Genomic DNA, 18,290 nt, shown 5'->3' with positions numbered 1-18,290 from the left:
AGGTAAAGCAGAACATCGGAAAGGTTAACAAGTCTTTCCACACTTCTGAGTCGTGTCCTTTTTGTCTTGCTTTAAAGAGAGCCCATTCTATCTAGACTGATTGTCCCAGTCCTCAAAAAGAAGGTAGGATGACATGTTTGGAGTGGGGGAGGGAAGTGGTGGGAGAATGTTTAATGAAAAAAAAGTTTTTCAGGATTAATCTTATTTATTTGGGATTACATCCATAAGAACTGTCTCCAAGAGTCCAGATGCCCATGCAAATCTTTGTATGATACCACTTATTCCCTATCAAATAAGTTCTTTGCTGCTGTCACTCTGAACAGAAATTTCTACGTATGCTGGAACTACTTCACACCAGACTTCTCCTTTGTGGTTGGTAGAGGTTCCCAGTGTTGCATATTTTAGCTCCCTGCTTTAAGTGTGTGTACAGATAGCCATGAGAAGGGGGTGTACTAATTCTGCAGCACAGAAAAGAATGTCCTGTATGGGATGCAGTGAGCTAAAAACTTGGATTTGTTCTCAGATTAGCAGGGATCAACTCTGTTCCCTTGAACTAATTAGGGAAAACCATTACCCTTCAGTTTGACCCCATGACTAGCTGGAGTATATGAGAGAACAGCACAGAACAGCATTTGCTAAATGATGTTTACAGTGATAGAGCCTTTATGAGAATGAGGAGAAAAAAACATTTTGAACTTCAGAATGACCCACCAAATCACACTTGAAAGCGTTAGGGTTATTGGTTAGCAATCTAATTTAGTATTGATGAGTGCTGATGTAACACTAACTGTGAGTAATAAGTAATATTTACTGAGAATGGTAAATTAATTCATTAAATAAATCTCTTAACATTTAGTGGATTTTTCTTACCTTGCAGAGTCACAAATGAAAATAGTTTGAGACCGTGCAGAATTGGAAGAGTAGGGCAGTGAACGACTCTGAGCTGGTTTGTCTCTAGTGGCAAGATTCAGGAACTGCTTAGCTGCAGGAATCTGGTTTCATTTGCAGATACAAATCACAGTTCTTCTGATAAGTAGACCCTCAAGTTTGAGCTTTCGGAAGGAGATGAATACTAAAAAGTTAATACTTGGTTTTGTTTGTAATTTGAGTCTAGCTCTATGTCCTGGATAAGCCTATCAAGCGCATTTTATAGGGTTTAGTGATCTGAAGGGCTGTAAAACTTTTTTCATGCTTTTGTCTGATCTGCAGTTAATTCTTAATTTTCCATCAAGTGGCTGCTCCACAACTTCTCAGAAGTCACTACCTGAAAGCTAGGTTCTTCATTAATCTAATGCATGAAAAAAGAGATGTTTGCTAATGGCTTACCCCAAAGTGCCTTTTTTTGTGTGCTGCTGTAGTAGGGAAATCTGTTAAGATAACGTGGTGGTGGTGGTGATACTAAGGTAACAGAAAAAAGGCTGCTTGGCCTTTTGGTGCCGGGAGGATCACAGTTGTCTGTGTTTGGAGTTATATAATAGTTGGTCAGTTGTAGCATACGCCTCTAATACAGTTTTTGCATGTCATGTTGACATTGAGCCTCGTCACCTTGAGCCATCTCCATATGTTGTTCCCTCAGTCAGCTACTTTGCAAGATGATTGATCTCAGACTTAGGTCATTTTTCAAGTTACAGATCTTGTCAATCTGTCTGGCTCCACCTACATGCAGTGATTCAGCTCCTGATGTGCTGAAATATTCCTTTAAGCCTTCCCACACACAAGTAAGGACTTTTTTATAATTCTTCTCCAAGCTGCACCACCTCTTCTGCGCTGTGCTAAGAGCCTGTATTTTTTGCATGATGTTTGCATGTGCTTGAAGAACAGTACAGAAAACAAGAGTTTGATCCCCTAAAGAGTGACAGGAGCAACTACAATAGTTCTTTGAAAGTAGTCTTTTTTTTTTTCCCCCCTCTAAACTTTAGATCCCATTTATAGCATTTGGCTAATGTGCTGTGATTTAGGCAGATGGATAACTTGTGGGTTTTTTTTGGGGGGGGGGGGGGGAGTTTCCCCCTCTGTGTTCAGTAATGACCTCTTTAGGGATTGGTCTACAAAAGGATGTTCTTTATAGCAGAATAAATATCCTAGCTGGGGTGTTGTAACTTCTGCCTTTGCACACTTGACCTGGCTGTTGCAGAATTGTACTTGGGGAGTTAGACTTGCATGGCTGTGGTGGTACTAATTACTCTGCTGTAGTTATATTGCTCTGTTTAGCCATGCAGAAAGCAGCTTAACGAGCTGTTACACCTCTGCTTTGTTTTAGTACAGTGTTCTTTAATTCCCTGTACATATACAGGGGAGTGTATTGGTCATTTTGGGGGACATCTTTGTTCTGTGGGTGGTTGGAGACCGAATGATTATAGGCAGCACAAAGAGGCAGCAGAAGCAATTGTGAATGAGCCCTGATAGGAAATGGGGAAACCACCCGGAGGGGTGGGCTTGGAAGCAGCAAGAGAGCACCTTCTGTCTTCTCTTGTGTTCAGGGAAGTTGGATCTTCTGTGTGGTTGTGTTTTGGCAAAGAAACAGAGTTGTGCTAAAGAACTTCTCTAATTTGTGTAATCTATTTCTCTGTTAGTGGAAAACACAAGTCTCTTAAAGACCTGCTAATTACTCAGGTTAAAAAAGACAAAGGCACCTTGGTGTCATGAGTGAAATTAAGAATCGAAGAAGAAAGCCTGAGCTAGGTCTGCTGAAAATGGAACAGATCATAGGCATGACATCTACAAACCAGGTTTTCCAAAAGCACTTAAAATAACAACTGGCAGTTTCTCTGGGTGTTGTTGGACTTGACGTAGTAATTTCCCCAAAGGACTGACAGAGTGCAGAGGAGGCAGAAAGGCAGCGTTCGGAGACAGCAGTGCAGTTCCTGAGGTGAGTTTGAAAGCCCACGTACAACGCTTCTCGTGGGGCTCGAGAGGTGGTGACGCGGTGGCCTGCAGTGGCAAGGAGTCTGTTAGTCTGTATTGGAGGTGCAGCAAGGACATAAGGAGCTGTTGGGGCAGGTTCAGGTACAGGCAGAGTCGTCTGTGTGGGTGCAGGTTGCCCAGAGAAGTTAGCAGAGATACAGTGTTGATCATTAATGAGTTTTCTGTATTTTCTGGAAATGGGAGAAGCTCAGAAGGGAGGGGTTGTACTGTTCTACCTCAAGTAATGGAAACCCCACTATTTTTAGTAGCTTAGTGGGCTGTTTCAACTTACAAGGTTAAATATTTTGGGAAGTGAGAGGGAGGGGTGTCTCCCGGCCACCTCGTGTGGCTCAAATCTGCTGGTTTTGCCGCGTCTGTCCCCGGAGGAGAAGCTTCAGTCCGCAGTAGGTGCAAGCTCTCTGTAACCCACCTGGAGCCTGCCAGCTCTCAGAACAGCTCGTGGCATGGGGAAGACGAGACTGAGGTGGGAGAATTCCCAGAGCTGTGCTCGTGCCGATGCCTCTGCGTAAGCACCGAGGAGTCTGGACGGGATATGGATGGATCTCCGTGAAACTGAGCCGTGAACGCTTTGGGGGAAAATGGAAGTTGCTACAGTCTTCTCTGCAGCAGCCCTCCAGAAAGAAAGAGCTGGTGGGAGCTCACTGCCAAGACCTCTGAAGGTAAAACAGGAGGAGAGGAAGCCTGTTACCTGTTTTCATGGAACTTTTGAGCGGTTGGAAGATGGTAGGTTTGGTTGGGAGGTGAGAGAAACGGAAAGTAGTAAGGAGACAGTTCCTGGTGACTGTTATTTCTCTGGAAGGATCTCATAGAAGTTTGAGGTGACCCATTCAGAGTATCAGGAGGTGAAAGTCCTTCTCCATAGGAGAGTCACCAGCTGAAGGGCAAAACTTAGAAGCACAACGACAGACCACATGGCTTGTGTGTTTGGGCCACTGACCAGCAGGACTTAATGTTTCCCAAGATCTGTGAAATGTGAACAGAGAGCAGGTGTTTTGAAGTGGGGGTTTCTAGACCAAACACTCATGGTTCTTGCCATTAAAAACAATCCCAAGCTTGGTTGAATTGGTCCCAAACAAACCCAGAATGGTTGAATTGGTCCCAAAGACAGCGTTTGGGAAAGACAATTATGTGAAAATGGAGAAAATGAAGCTTGAGAATAGGATCTGTGGAATTTGAGCATCTGGGCATTAGAGGTGGGTGAGCTGGTAATTGGTCTCGATGTTGTTCTAGTCCAGGGGTTCTCAACCTTTTCTTCACCATGGACCCCTTTATTGTGGCTGTAGACCACCAAGAATTCGAGATTTAAAGCACTAGACTGCATCAAATACTTATTTCAATTTTTTCATGAAGGGTCTTCAGATTTGAAGAGAATGGGAAATAAGTGAATCTGTTAATGCAACACTCCTATTACAGTATCTTTATTGCAATGATTCCATATGAATTTAAAATAGTAGCATCAACACTCTTCTTGATCAAATGGCCCATTTTATGGTATTTTAACGTGCTAATTCTGAATTTGATGCCTATTTTTACATTAAAATTTAATGAAAAGTTTTTACAATTCTTCTCACCTCCCCCCTGGTTTGTCTGTGTTCAGTCACTGTATATTTTTGTTTATGGGTCCAGGGCCCCCTCTTGGAGGAACAGACTTCGGCCCCGTTGCGACCCCAACGAGGGCTGTTGGGTTAAGAAAATGTCTTTAGGAGAAAAACCGCCTAGTTAAAGTGGGTGCCACCAACTAGACTAGTACTGAATGTACCAGGGCAGGCTGGGGGGGGCTTGAGTATGAGCGGAGCCTTGAGGGGAGGGGGCTGTGGGAAAAGGAGGCGCAGTGCTTGCTGCGGGCCAGACCAGACGTTTCCAAGCTGGATGATCTCCACCCCTGCTTTAAGCCTTCGCAGACCCCCGTGACGACATCGCGGCCCCCCGGGGGTGTGCGGAGCACAGGCTGAGAACCGCTGCGCTCGGGAATTGGTGAGCGGTGCCATCGCTGCCCCTGGCCTCTGCGGAGCAGCGGCCCAGGCCAAGGAGTGATTTGGAGGTAGTTGTTTTGCAGTGAACCAGCCGCCTTTGTGGGGGGAGAAACCATCCCAGCAAGGACCTGGGGGGTGGTGGGAGGCTGAGGGAGGCTTGGCAGGGCCGTCGGGGTCCCGGTGGTCTCGGGACATCCGAGCTGCTGCAGCTCCGATTGAAGCAGGAACAGCCGAGCGCTTCGCCGCTGGGTGGGATAAACGGCGACCAACCCTTGTGAAAGAGCTGAACAACCGAGGGAAAAAAGGGAGAAAGGACAAAGATTTTCTGTGTTTTCTTAACTTTTGTAACTCGGGAAGAAGGGAATATCCTATCCGTGTAGCTGTGCTGTAGCTCCATCCCCCCGAGTGCTCGATAAACTCTGTGGATCGGGGGGTGGGAACAGTCGCCCCCGGGGAGCCGCCGCCTCCTCGGCACCGCTTTGCTGCTCCGGTTTTGCTCCCGGCCGGAGACGGGACCGCCGCGGGGGGGAGGGATGCCGTGACCCACCGGGTAACGGCGGTCGGTAGCTGCCCCTCCTCCGCGCCCCCCCCCCCCCCCCCCCCGCAACTTCCTCGCTTTCGACTCCGGTTTTACGTTGTTTCCGCAAGCTCCGGCTTTACGGTGGAAAAGACGGGGCGCCGCTGTGCGACTGGGACGGGCCGGCGCTCCCCCGACGCCCGCCCCGCCCCGAGTCTCGGCCCGTCCGGTGCCCCCCCCCCCGCCTTTAAACGCGGGCGGGGCGGGGCCGGCCGTGGCGAGAGGCCGATCGAGGCTCCGCCCCCTCCCTGCGGCGGGGCGGGGCCGGCGGGCGGCGCATGCGCGCGGGGCGGGGCGCGGCCCCATTGTCGGGGCGGGGCGGGGGCGGCGCGGCGCGGCGGGGGGCGCGCGCAGAGAGGCGGCGTGCGGCGGGCACCGGGCACCGCCACCGCCCCGGCCCGCTCCGGGCACCGCCACCGCCCCGGCCCGCTCCGCTCCCGGCCAGCCCCGCTCCGCCGCCATGCCCGGCTCCATCTACCAGCCCGAGGGCGGACAGCCCGCCCGCGGCCCGCCGCGCTGCCTGGCGCTGCTCAGCCCGCCGCCGCCCGCCGGGCAGGAGCCGCCGCCGCCGCCGGAGCCCGAGCGGGAGCGGGAGGGGCCGCCGCCGCCGCAGGACGAAGCCGCCGCCCTGAGGTTCGCCCTGGACCAGCTCTCGCTGCTGGGGCTGGAGGAGGCGGGCGAGCGCGGGCTGCGGGCGGCGGAGGCGGGCGGCGCGGGGCCGGAGGAGCCGGAGGCGGCGGCGGGAGGCGCGGGGCCGGGCGGCCTGCAGGCGCGGGAGCGCGGCGGCTGCTCCCCCCCGGCCGCCGGTGCCGCCTCCCCGCCGGCCGCCTTCGGTAACTTCGCCCCGCACCTGGCGCCGCCCGCCGCGCTGCTGGCCGAGCCGCTGGGCGCGCTGGGGAGCAGGAAGAAGAGCGTGAACATGACCGAGTGCGTGCCCGTGCCCAGCTCCGAGCACGTCGCCGAGATCGTGGGCCGGCAAGGTAACCCCCCGCCCCGCGCTGGGGGGGAGGACGGGGCCCCCGGGACACGGCGGGGACACCCCCCCCCCCGCCACCCCCCACCTCTGTCCGCCCCCGAGCGCCCCGCGGCTTCCCCGGGGCTGCGGCGCCGCCTCCCGCGGGATGCGCCGGCCGCGGCCCGGCCCCGCTTTATTTGGGTCACTTTTGGGGCTTTGTCTCCGTGCCCGGCAGCGCGGAGGCGGAAACTTAACGGCGACAAATCCCGCGGCCCTGAAACTCCTCCCGCGGACGCGCCTTCGCCGAGGGTTTCAGGAGCGAGCTGCTGCTCTTTGTGCCTTTCCCCAACGCGCCGTCTGTAAATATTAATTAAACTATATAGGGCAGCGAAACGGCACGGGGGGGATAAACGCCTCGTGCCCACGGAAAGTTCCCGGGAGCCACGCGGGTCCGTGGGAGCTGCCAGGACACGAAGTGCAGGCGAAAGCTTTGATTTTATTGTAGTTGAGTGCCTCTTTCCTCCCCCTCCCCTCCAGCTCGGTGTCTCAGACTTGGTGTGTAAATGATACTCGATATCTCGAATACTTCATTTATAAATGATAATTAATCCGCTCGTTTATTAGGTGGATGGAGCTCGGCAGCGGAGGGGCGCGAAGCCCCACTCGCACTCAGCTGTCACAAAAGGACGCCCGGGCACGCCTCAGCCCCAGCCCTCTCCCTGGGTGGGTGTGCCTGGCACGGGCTTTGTCTCAAGGAAATCGGAAATAGCCCTTAACCAAAGTTTCAACCTTTAGAAAAAAAAAAAAAATAAAGACCCCAGAGAGGAGGATTTAAGAAAAAAAAAAAAAATAAAAAGGAAGGGAGCTGCTGCCCGCAGGAATCCCGGCGGCGATGGGCAGTTCGGCTCGCGGGGAGCCTGATCTCCGGGGTGTTTTCACCACGCAGGGCTCTGGCACCCCGGCCCTGCCCTCGCTCCCGCGGCTCCCATCTCTCCCTGGCCAGGGGGCTGCGGGGTAAGGGGCCGGGGGGCATTTTTTTCCTGGGGGGAAGCGGGGAGCTGGGCAGCCTCATTGTTCTCTTTGTTAGCCAGAGCCATGCTGTGATGAGCGCGGTGACATCATGCTCTGCGCTTCCCATTGGCCTGCGCTGCCTCCCAGCCGGCCCCGCTTCCCGGCCTCCCAACTTTCCGCGCACCCCTCGCCGGTCCCACCGCCCTGGCCGCAGGGTCCCCCCGGGCTGGTGAGCCCGGCCGGGGCGGCCGAGCGGCGCGGCAGAGCCCGCTACGTCGCCAGAGGAGAGGAGCGGGGTGCCGCGCCCTGCTCGGGAGGATCCTGCTTCTTCCTGGGCTGGATGGGGACCTGGATTTGGTGGCCTCGCTGGCCGGGCTCTGCAGAACCCCCAGGATCTGGCAACTCGAAAGCAAACCCGTAACGGGGTCTGGCCGCCGCTGGGAAAGGCGCTGGCTCTGCGCGTGCAAGGAGGTTGGAGGGACGGCTGCTTTCGGGCCGGCGAGCTGTCGGTTGGCACCAGCGGCCGGGGTTGGGTGTTTGGGCTGTGGTGAAGCCCCAGTACCACCCCTCCAGCACCCCGATGAGTTAAATGCACCCGGGTACCTGCCCCAAACGCCTCGTGCCGAGTTTGGGTGCTCGCTAAGCTCCACGGGCTCGTGGGGCTCCTGGAAAAGAGCTGCTAAAGGAATTATTTTACCAGCTTGAGGAGGGGTCTGAAGGGGCACTGGGTCCTGCCGGTGGGCTCGGAGGGGACCTGGGGCTGGCGATGGGCTGGAGCTGCCCCAGCCTGCGGGCAGGAACAGCTCTCCCTGGGGGTTTTCCCCCATGTGTTTTCTGCCCCTCTCCTGGTTTCAACTTTTCTGCAGCTCCCGGCCTGTTCAGAGGCCGTGCTGTGGCCCCACTGTGTTGGGGTTTTGGCGTGAAGTAGGGCTCAGCATTTGGCACCCCTGGTTTTTGCTGGCGGGGGGTGTGGTTGGGCAGCATCCGAAGGGACAGGGCTGTCAGCAGAGTGTCTTTGTGCTCTGGCAGCTCTCCGGTGCCCCCAGCAGCTGTTTCAAATCGGGGATGTGTGAGGCCGGTGCAGCCCGAGCAGGGTGATACCGGGGTCGTTCGCAGCTGCCCACCTCTCTGGGTCTCACACTGAGCTCCAAAATGAGCAGAACCTGTCTCGCTCACCTCATCCTCCTGCACCTGTGCTGGCTCCTGGGTCCTTCTGGTCCCCGGGTCCCCCCGTGCGAGTCTCCCTTGGTCTTCGTTAGCCCCGTGGCAGTGGGGCTCTGGCTGCGCAGCAGCGTGGGGCCGAGCCTTGGGGTGCTCCGTCGGACCTGGCATCATTCCAGCAGCGAGATGTGCTGCTGCTGACACTGCTGGGCTTGGTCAGACACCCTCAGCCTGTGTCCCTGTCACTCGTGTCTTTCCTGCGCTACCCAGCCCGGCCATGACCTGGGAATCGGGTGCTTGGGGTGCCACCACGCCTGGAACGTGGGAGGGGCTGAAGACCTGGATATCAGGTGCCCTGGAAGGGTCTTGAGTTGGGGCAGTGCTGGGTTTCTCTCCCGTTACACCATGTGCTGAGGAGCAGCTCTCGGGGCGCATTGGGACTGGTCCTGCTGTCCCCAGAGCCCGGCAGCCCCGCTGCCGTCGGGGTGAGCAGGGATGTGGCTGGGAGGTCCCAGCAGCTGGGGCAGCGCTTGCGTGTGCTGAGGTGGGACAGAGGCTGTTGGATGCGATTTTCTCCTCCTTTTTCTTTAATTTCTCTTCTTCAGATCCACTAATCTAACCATTTGTAGAAGGGAGCAGCAGCAGCCCAGCAGGTAAATCTTTGTTGTGTAAAGCAAATCTGTGTTTTCTTGACGGAGCTGGAGAGGTGGTTGCCACGACCCCTCATCCGGATCGGCACCGGCGATGGTGCGGAGCAGCGTCTGCGAGCCGGGATCTGCGGCTCTTCTCCTCCCTGCCCACACGGCTACCGAAAGGCAGCATGGCCTGGCAGGATTACACGGCCGTGCCTCTGCCTGCAAGCCTGTTCATGACTCCTGCCGTGGGAGGGACCGTCTCCAAAAAGTGCTGTGGCCATTGACTGCAGCGGTGTGGGCTGATCCTGCTAGCCAGCAAAAAGAGAGGTGGTGATAACGGAAATCGCTGGGGAAAAGGGAGATGGGGCGGGCTGGGTGTTAAGAGTTGCCCTGGCTCTTGCATGTCGGCACCGTGCTGGTGTTGCTCCCTGGTGTCCTGGCTTTGGGGGTGCATTTCCAGCAAAGCCAAGGGGGTGACGAGCGGCCCAGTGCAGCAGAAAACCCCGGGCTCCGCTCCCCTCCTACGCCACGTGCCTCTCGTGGGACGGAGCCAGCCACAGCTCCTCTCCTGGGCTCCGCTTCCCCATCTGCGACGCGCAGGGACTGTTCGCAGCTTTGCAAAGGATTTGGGAAAGTTGCTGTTTATAGAAGACGCTGGGATGCTCGAAGGGGAGATCCAGGGAAGGATGAAATACGGCAGCTCTCCTCCCTGCCAGAGCGTGGCCGGTGTTTCGGTGCTTGGAGGATGCACGGGGAGGCCGCAGGTCTCCGTTTCCGGGCCAGCCCGAGCATCTGTAAACTTGCAGTGGATCGCTGGGGCTGCCATGGATCCTCTCGTATTTCTGAGCCCTGGGCTGCTGCTCTCTGCTGTCCTCTGCCCATCATGCCATGTCCTTTGAGGCTGGCCTGGCTGCCTCCTCCCACCTCTCTGGGTCGTAGCAGAGCCAGAAACTCCTGAAGTCAGTCGCACAGATTGATCTGATCGCTGAAGGATCTGCCTGCGCATCTTGGCTCTGGCACCGGCTTCCTCCTCTCTGGCCCGAGGCGAGGAGCCCAGCCTCCCTGCCTCGCTTTTCCCAGTGTCTGGAGAAGAAACAAAGGTGTGATGTGCCTGCCTCCCGCAGTGTGGTTGCAAGGATGAATTAATTACTGTTTGCAGGGAGGTGGGAAGAAGCTCTCAGCAAGAGGGGAGCTGAGATGCGATGGAGGTGCAACGTGTTCTCCTCCACGTCTGGCCCCAGTCCTGGCACATCCTGTGCCATTTGCCTGTAACGAGGGGAACCGGGAGCACCGTAATGCCGGGTCTGAGACCAGGAGATGCTGCAGAGCTGGGGAGGAGAGGAAGGGCAATGTCTGTCTGCAGCAGGTAGCAGGCTCCAGAGGGCTGGGTGCAAGGCATCAGCCGGCTCCCGGGCTGCGGAGGCTGTGATGAGCACAGTCCTTCTGGCTGGTGCCATCCAAGGCTCCTCCAGAAAAACTCCCTTCTTGGGTTTTCATAGCTCGAAGCTGGGCACTGCAAACACAGAGCTCCTTGGGCAAACGGAGGTGGCCGAGGGGATCAGCTGGCTTTGTCCTTATGTGGAGGAGGCCACCTTATGTCAAAGCAGGAGCTGGCCAGGCCATGCTGGGGATCAGCGAGCGGATGAGCTGCGCTGGGTCTCTTATCTCTTGCCTGGTACCAGCAGGAGCGCAGAGGATGGAGAGGCGCTTCCCAGCCTGCGCTGTACTGGTTTTCATGGGCTCTTGTGATAGTCACACCCCTGATCCGACTGGGGCTCCTGACAGAGGGTGAAGTCCTCTTTGGTGGTGCCCAGAGAGGGCATTTAGGGAGAGCAGCTGCCTTTCCTGAGGTGCCGCCTCCATCACTGCATCATCCTGGGGAGAATCCCCTGGGATTCTGTTTCTTGTCTGAAACGAGTGATTTCTCAGCCCAAGGGCAGGAGGGATGGGGCCAGCCAGAGCACTGCAGCTCCGTGGGGCAACTTTGCGGAGTGGAGTGTGCCAGGAGCCGTGTGGGGCGAGCAGAGAGCAGCTCGGAGCTGGGGAGGGTGGAAGAGAAGGGTGTGGAGTCTGGAGACAGGAGGGTTTGAGAGGAGTGTCCAGCTCACACCCCTCCGTCGGTGCTGCCCCTGCAGGCAGAACTGGGCAGTGGCGCGAGGGGCTGCGACTCGGTGGGGTTGCGTGTGCTTGAGACCCCCAGAATGAGGGTGTTTGCTTGCAGCTGAACATGGCCACAGGTTGTCATGAAGAGTTTGGGCCCACGGGGACTCGGAGCTCTGCCAAAGAGCCGTGATGTGGTGACTGAACTGCTCCAGGGCCCTGGTGAAACCTGTTGGGGCTGCAGCACACCTGGGGCTGCGACCCCTCCGTCCCCCCACTGGTTTTGGGGGTGTTTTCTTTTGGATCTGAAAAGTGCTTTTAAAGGCACCTTGTTTATAGACTTGTGGCGAAGTCTGGCACCTTGTTTTCCTCCTCTCCCATCATGAATGCTGCATGCTGGCCCTTGGCGAGGTAAAACACGGGAATGCCAACGGCTGCTCCTTGGTTGAGGTGAGGTGCTCGATCCGGCGATGCTGGGGTGAGGCCGTGCCTGCGGTGGGGGTCACCGGCAATGCCGGGCGGCCCCTGGTCCTCTCCATGGCCCCATCCCTTCGGGGTTGTGCTGCACCGACGAGAGGATGCCGCCATCCAGGATGGCATTTCCAGTGTGCTTGGGTGGGGGCTTATGGAGACTCATCTCAAATATCTCCCGCTGGTGTGGATCGTTCCCCCTGTTGTAGGCTGCTGGTTAAACCACCTCTGTCGTGTGGTGTGAGTACCTGTGGCTCCTGGGGGGCTTTGGGGGGCTTGGCTGTCAGCATCTCCCCAAGCGTGGGCAGGAGCAGCTTGGCTCAGCCCCGTCTCTGGGGTGCAGATGTGATGGAGGACAGGGGTTGGTCGTACTGCTGTGAGGTTGTGTCTCTTCCCCAGTTCCTGGTGTTGCAGACCTGTAGCTCGGGGTGCTGTGTGGGTTTAAACACTTTACTGAATCCCAGCCCGGGGAGGGTGCCCACCCTTCCCAGTCAGGGCTTTCAGGACCTGTTGCTTGGGAGTCCCAGCAGCCGAGGGGTGACTTAGGTGGAGTTTGGGACTGGGGGCAGTGGCAGGACAGGTTGATCCCTGGGTGAGGCTGTGGTGCTGTCCTGGCTCTGCTCCCACCTCGTCCCCGACGAGCCCGTCCGGGAGCACTCACCGGTGTGTCGCAATGCTGGAGGCTCCTCACACGGTTCCTGGTGCAGATGCCAGCACGTGGCCTTGGGCAAGCGGCTTCCCCAGCTGATGCCTTTATTTCTGCAGTGTTTCCCTGCAGGCAGGCAGGGAGGCGAGCTGGCACCCCCGCTGCCCCAGACCTCCCACCATCCTCTTTTACACCAGGATTGGAAAAACCAGCTCCAACCCGTGGTGCATTTTGCTGTGCCACGGGTGGCCCCGGCACAGCGCGGGCGTGGTGGCCCCGGCAGTGTCCGGCAGCCACGGACTGTGCGTTTTTCCTGCCCTGCTTGTCTGAGGAGGGTGGAGCTGGCCAGGTCAGGCACCCCTTTGATTTTTAACCCAGGTTTCTGGCTTTGCCCCTAGGAAGAGCTCACAAGGAGCAGCCAGATAAACTCTTCCTCCATTTCGTGCTGCCGTAGCATCAGTTCGGGTGCAGCCGGCAGAGCGGGGCGAGGAAGAGCCTCGCTGTGCTGTGTCCCCTGTGGGACATGGCTCCTGAGCAGCTCCTGTTTGCAGCTCCTGGCAGCTGCCGATACCTTTGGATCTTGAAATTGCCACTTCTTGCTGCAAAGGGTGAATCTGGGACCTTGGGTGTGAGGCTGGTGTCGGTGGGAGGCCCTGACAGAGTCCCGTGGTGGCTGCCAGCCCAGCTACCCTTGCCCACTGCCACCGTGCTCATCCTGATTTGCTAAGCCACAGAGCAGGGGGAGAGCTTATAGCACGTACCAGAATAAATCAGGGAGAGGGATGTGGGAGTTGTAGGCACCTTGCCCTGGACAGCCTCGCAGAAGCTAATACATGCTTAAGAAACTTCACCGTTGATGGTTGCTGGTTCTGCCCTGCTCCAGTGACCAGGCCGTTGCTTTCCCCACCATATGCCCCCAGCCATAAATACACCTTCCAGTTGTTGTCCTAAATGAGGAAAAGCCTGGACAAACCCTTCTCCACCCTCATTCCTCCTCCACGTGTCCTCCGCAGCCGCTCAGTGGCTTCCCTGGCTCTGGGTAGTGGGGCAGCTTTGTGCCGTCCCCAGCCCTGCCTCTGCCTGACCAAGCCCAGCCGGTCGCACCAGGGGTTGAACTGGGGCTTGTGCCACTGCCCCAAGCTGGGAGTGAGGCCCTGGGGCAATGCAAGGTGGGAGGAACATTTGTTTGATTGCAAGAAGTGCTTGGAGATGGCCTTCAAATGCTTTCGATCTGGCTTGTACGAAATCCAGGGGGTTTCCCCGCTTAGGAGGGAGATCTCAGCAGGTCTCGTGCCTCCCCAGCTCTGTCTGGCTGCTCATCTGCCTGCTCCCCTCCCCGATTCCCCTCCAACCTGCCTGTCGCCGTGCTGGGACCTTTGCAGGCAGCAGGTAGGGCGTGTGGAAAGCTGCCAGCACCCCAAGGCAGCCTGGAGCTGGGCAGGGCTGTGCTGGCTGGTGCGGGCTGCTTTAGAGGTTTTTTTGGAGGAAGTGTCCGGAGAACCAGTATCATCACTCATCAGCTCCCTGAATGCGGCTGTCGGAGGGGTTAGTGCTGCCAAAAAGCTGGGTTGTGACACCCAGGACGGCTGCTGCTCACTTCTTTGGACAGTTTTTTACTACTTGTTATCCGTGATGCTGAATGCCCTGGTGAAAGTACCACGTTCAGGTCTCCAGGAATAGCGTGGCCCCGTTAGGGCTCTGCTCTCCAGCTGTTAGCGAGCGCGGGCTGACGCGGCTGCTTGGGACAGACCTGCCTGAGCGTCCTGTGCCACACCACCCCCGGCCGAGTCCCTTCCACCTCCCAGGGTTCTCCCTTCCGCAGCCTTGTGCCTGGAAGAGCAGCCCTGCCCTTCCTCAGGGAGCATCTGGGAAGAGGAGGAGGAGGAGTGCCCCGAGCGAGCCCTTTGTGGAGGAGCCAGCCGGGCGCTTGCGGCTGCCTTGGCTGTGCCTGCGAGGAGTCGAGCTCTCTCTGCCGGTGTGCGGCTGTTTATCGACGTGGATCTGCAGCAGCAGCGTTCGGAGTGGACAGGGGTGGTCTCGGGGCTCCGATGGGTCGGAATCCGTCCCTGTGGGCTCCCAGCTTTGCTTTCGGTGCGCTGCGAAGCTCAGAGGTTTGCGTGGGAGGTGGGAGACAGGGTCACTCGCCCTCGTGTGCCGGGAGCGGAGGGCGGCCAGCCGGGCTGAGCTCCCGGTGCGGCGCGCCTGGCTCATGTGAATTTAATTAAGTGCGTGCACTGGAGCGCGGGCAGAGCGGATGCACTCAGCAGGGCTGGGGTTGCAGGGAGCGGTGCTGTGCTTGCGGCCGGAGGCAGCTCCTCGGCGAGAGCAGCAGTGACCCGTCCCGGAGGAGAGCAGGAGCCGTTCGCCGGACGGGCACTGCAGGGACTCGCAGCCGGAGCCCAGCTCGCCCATGGCAGGCAAGGGGCAGGGACTTGCCTGGGGTTGTGCGAGGCAAAGGCAGAGCTGGCAGCAAAGCCCCAGTCTCCTGCATCCCAGCCTGGGCTCTGCCTGCTGAATCATGTTCCTCGTGCGGGGGAAGCAGGTCTTTCCAGAATGGGGAGAGCCGGTGCCCTGCGAGCACCCCTGCCCCAGCCGGCGAGGGCGCAGCCTCTGCCGTGGGGTTTCCTCCCTCAGGGCAGGGCGAGGGAGGTGGGGGGTGCCTGTGCCACCCAGCCACGGGGACCCCCAGCTCCCCTGTCCCTCGCTGTTGCTGTTGGGGTGCAGCCGGGGCTGTTTCTCGGGTTTAGCTGCTGCCTGAGAGGTGTCGACAAACCTGCAGGATCCAAACAAGCCTTTTCCTTCCCTTCCATCTTCAGTGTCTTTTTTTTACCTCGCACCTCCTTAAACACCTTTTGAGTAAACTTGGCTTCCCATTCCCTCAGTGGCCCAGAAAGTGCCCCCACAGCTGCCTGCCCTGGCCCCACTCTGCCCACGTGTTGTCCCAGCTCTCGGGAGCTAGGCTGCATCCCGCGGGTCCTCAGTCCCCGCTGCAGCACAAAGAAGGTGGTGGCAGAGGGTCAGGCTGGTGCCAGGAGCCTGGAGTGTCTTGGATGAGCCGGTGCAGCCCCCCAGCACCAAGCTGTGAGCTCCTGGCTGCCTTTGGGGTGGGAGGGACCCGTCTCTCTAAGGGTGTCTGTGCTGTAGGTGCAGACCCAAAGGGACCTGTTGGTCCTGCATCTTCCCATCGTGGGTGGGCAGGGGGTCCCCGTGAGGTCTCAGCTTTGACGTGTCATTTTTTTTCCCCTTCTCCTTTCTCTGCAGGCTGCAAAATCAAAGCCCTACGTGCCAAGACCAACACGTACATCAAGACACCAGTCAGGGGCGAGGAGCCCGTTTTCATCGTGACTGGGAGGAAGGAGGACGTGGAGATGGCGAAAAGGGAGATCCTCTCGGCTGCCGAGCACTTCTCCATGATCCGGGCGACACGCAACAAAGTGAACGGGCTGACGGGAGCCATGCAGGGGCCCCCCAACCTGCCGGGGCAGACCACCATCCAGGTGAGGGTCCCGTACCGCGTGGTGGGGCTGGTGGTGGGCCCCAAGGGAGCCACCATCAAGCGGATCCAGCAGCAGACGCACACCTACATTGTGACACCCAGCCGGGACAAGGAGCCCGTCTTCGAGGTGACGGGCATGCCCGAGAACGTGGACCGGGCCCGGGAGGAGATCGAGGCCCACATCACCATGCGGACAGGCTCCTTCATCGACGTCAATGCCGACAACGACTTCCACTCCAACGGCACCGACGTCTGCCTCGACCTGCAGGGCAGCACGGCCAGCCTGTGGGCCAAGGCCCCCCACCCTGCCCGCCGCCCCTCGGCCGCCCTCCGCAACGACAGCCTCAGCTCCCTGGGCAGCACCTCCACCGAGTCCTACTACAGCGGGCGGGTGGCGGACGCCAGCCCCACCAGCCCCTACAGCACCAGCAGCGGCTTCACCTTCAGCGAGCCCCCGGCCCCGCTGGGCTCGGAGGAGTGCGACTTCGGCTTCGACTTCTTGGCCCTCGACCTCACGACGCCCACCACCATCTGGTCGCCCTTCGAGCGCTCAGGCAACCCCTTGCAAGCCTTCAGCAGCTGCTCCTCCATCAACGGCTCGCAGAGACGCAACAGCGGCACGGCCACGCCGCGCCACTCGCCCACCCTCCCCGAGAGCGGCGGCGTGGCCCTGGACCACCCCTTAGCGCGCCGCATCCAGAGCGACCCCGTCAGCACCTTGTCCTGGCTGCCCACCCAAGGCTCGCTGTCCTCCTTCTCCAACAGCACCGGCTACTCCTCCTCCTCCTCCCTGCCCGGCAGCATCTCGGCCGCCTCGGGCTCACCCACCGACTCCAGCAGCTCCGACGGGCACCGCAAGAGCTCCCGCGAGTGCATGGTGTGTTTCGAGAGCGAGGTGATCGCCGCCTTGGTGCCCTGCGGCCACAACCTCTTCTGCATGGAGTGTGCCATGCGCATCTGTGGCAAAGCCGAGCCCGAGTGTCCCGCTTGCCACACGCCCGCCACGCAAGCCATCCACATCTTCTCCTAGCCGGGTCCGGCTCGCCAGGGCAGCCAGCCCTCCCCTCCACCCCAACACAGCTTTTTAAGGACTTAAACTGTTTAAATCAACATTTTTATTTAATAACGGATCCGATGGGCGCACGGGGTGGGGGGGGGAAGGAGAGGCTGCTGCTTGCTGGCTGGAGAGGCGGAGAGGGCAGGACGGTGGGGCGGGAGGGTGGCCGAAATACAGGGGGTCGGGAGGGGTGGGGAAGAAGGGGCCGAAGACAACGAGGAAGAGGGGTGTGAAACTGCAGAGAGGAGGAAACTCCGATGTTTACAGAATAGCTTTAACTCTTCACCCGGCTGTGGCAGCTGGGAGGAGGAAGCCCAGCTGTTCTTCAACAGTCCTTCCCAAATAACAGTATTCAGTTTGCAAAGTTAAATAAACAGAAAGAAAAGGTCCGGTTGCACTTTTTATTTTAGGACACGCAAGGGTTGTCTTTTATTTTTTTAAAATCATTCTATTATTATTATAATTTTTTGTTGTCGTTTTTTTTGTATGTAGTTATTTTTTTGGATGATTCTTGATGGTTCTATAAATATATATATATTTTTTTTTTTTTTTTGTAACACAGGTCTATCTTCTGTTTTGCCAATGTGAAAACTGCCCAAAAACGTGTGACGAGAGGTTGGGGGTCGCGGTTGGAGGGGCCGGTCTGGGTGGGAGAGCTCGCGGGACAGAGGGGGCACTGTTAACACGCCATGTCGCAAAACCCAGACAGATTTCTATCTCCTTTTTATTTTGTGGTTGGTTTTTTTTTTTTAGTTTTATTTTTTTATTTTTTACCTCTTTATGTATATGTAGGGAATTTATAGGAAAATATGTACTTTATTGAATAAATTTTAAAAACTAAAATATATTTTATTTTAAAAAGAAAATAACGGACCTTTAACCTTACATGGCTAAAGTACTGATTATATATTTGCTGAGCTGACTTGACGGTTATGAAAATTGTATCAAGAGTTTTATTTTTTGACTTCAAAGCCTTCTTAATAAAGACTTTTTACTATATATGAATTCATGTGCTACTTACGGTGTCTCACTGCCTGCAGCCTCTTGGCAGCCGTTCCAGCGTCCTCGGGACCGGCCGCCCTGCTCTGGGTTTGGGTTGTTTGTCTGCGGGTCCGTATGTCTGCTGGTGGCTGAGCCGTGACTCCCTGGGGCAGGCGGGGTGCAATGCAGGATGGGGTGATGGGGAAAACGCACCCCTCGAGCACCCCGGGGCCTCGCTGCTTCCCTGGGTGCTCTGAGCTGGCATCAGGCGACCGCGGCACAGTTTGTCACCGCGTCTCGTC

The 18,290-nt window shown here is 57.4% G+C and overlaps 1 protein-coding gene across 1 annotated transcript; it reads left to right on the top strand.

The window, feature by feature from the left end:
• Window positions 1-5,920: 5,920 nt before the first annotated feature.
• On the top strand, window positions 5,921-18,012 carry MEX3D (mex-3 RNA binding family member D). The gene is made up of 2 exons (XM_074851908.1): window positions 5,921-6,455; window positions 15,716-18,012. Exons 1-2 carry the CDS (start codon window positions 5,936-5,938, stop codon window positions 16,978-16,980), a joined length of 1,785 nt encoding a protein of 594 aa, XP_074708009.1. The 5' UTR covers window positions 5,921-5,935; the 3' UTR covers window positions 16,981-18,012.
• The last annotated feature ends 278 nt before the right edge of the window (window positions 18,013-18,290 follow it).

The sequence above is a fragment of the Strix uralensis genome, chromosome 27, assembly GCF_047716275.1.
Source record: "Strix uralensis isolate ZFMK-TIS-50842 chromosome 27, bStrUra1, whole genome shotgun sequence".
Lineage (NCBI taxonomy): Eukaryota > Metazoa > Chordata > Aves > Strigiformes > Strigidae > Strix > Strix uralensis.
The sequence above is the reverse complement of the archived record's forward strand: the minus strand, read 5'-3'. Positions and strand labels throughout refer to the sequence as shown.

Coding starts and splice junctions, on each gene's coding strand:
- MEX3D (XM_074851908.1), top strand. CDS start 5,936: ATGCCCGGCTCCATCTACCAGCCCGAGGGCGGACAGCCCGCCCGCGGC. Junction 6,456..15,715: donor CGAGATCGTGGGCCGGCAAG/GTAACCCCCCGC, acceptor CTTTCTCTGCAG/GCTGCAAAATCAAAGCCCTA.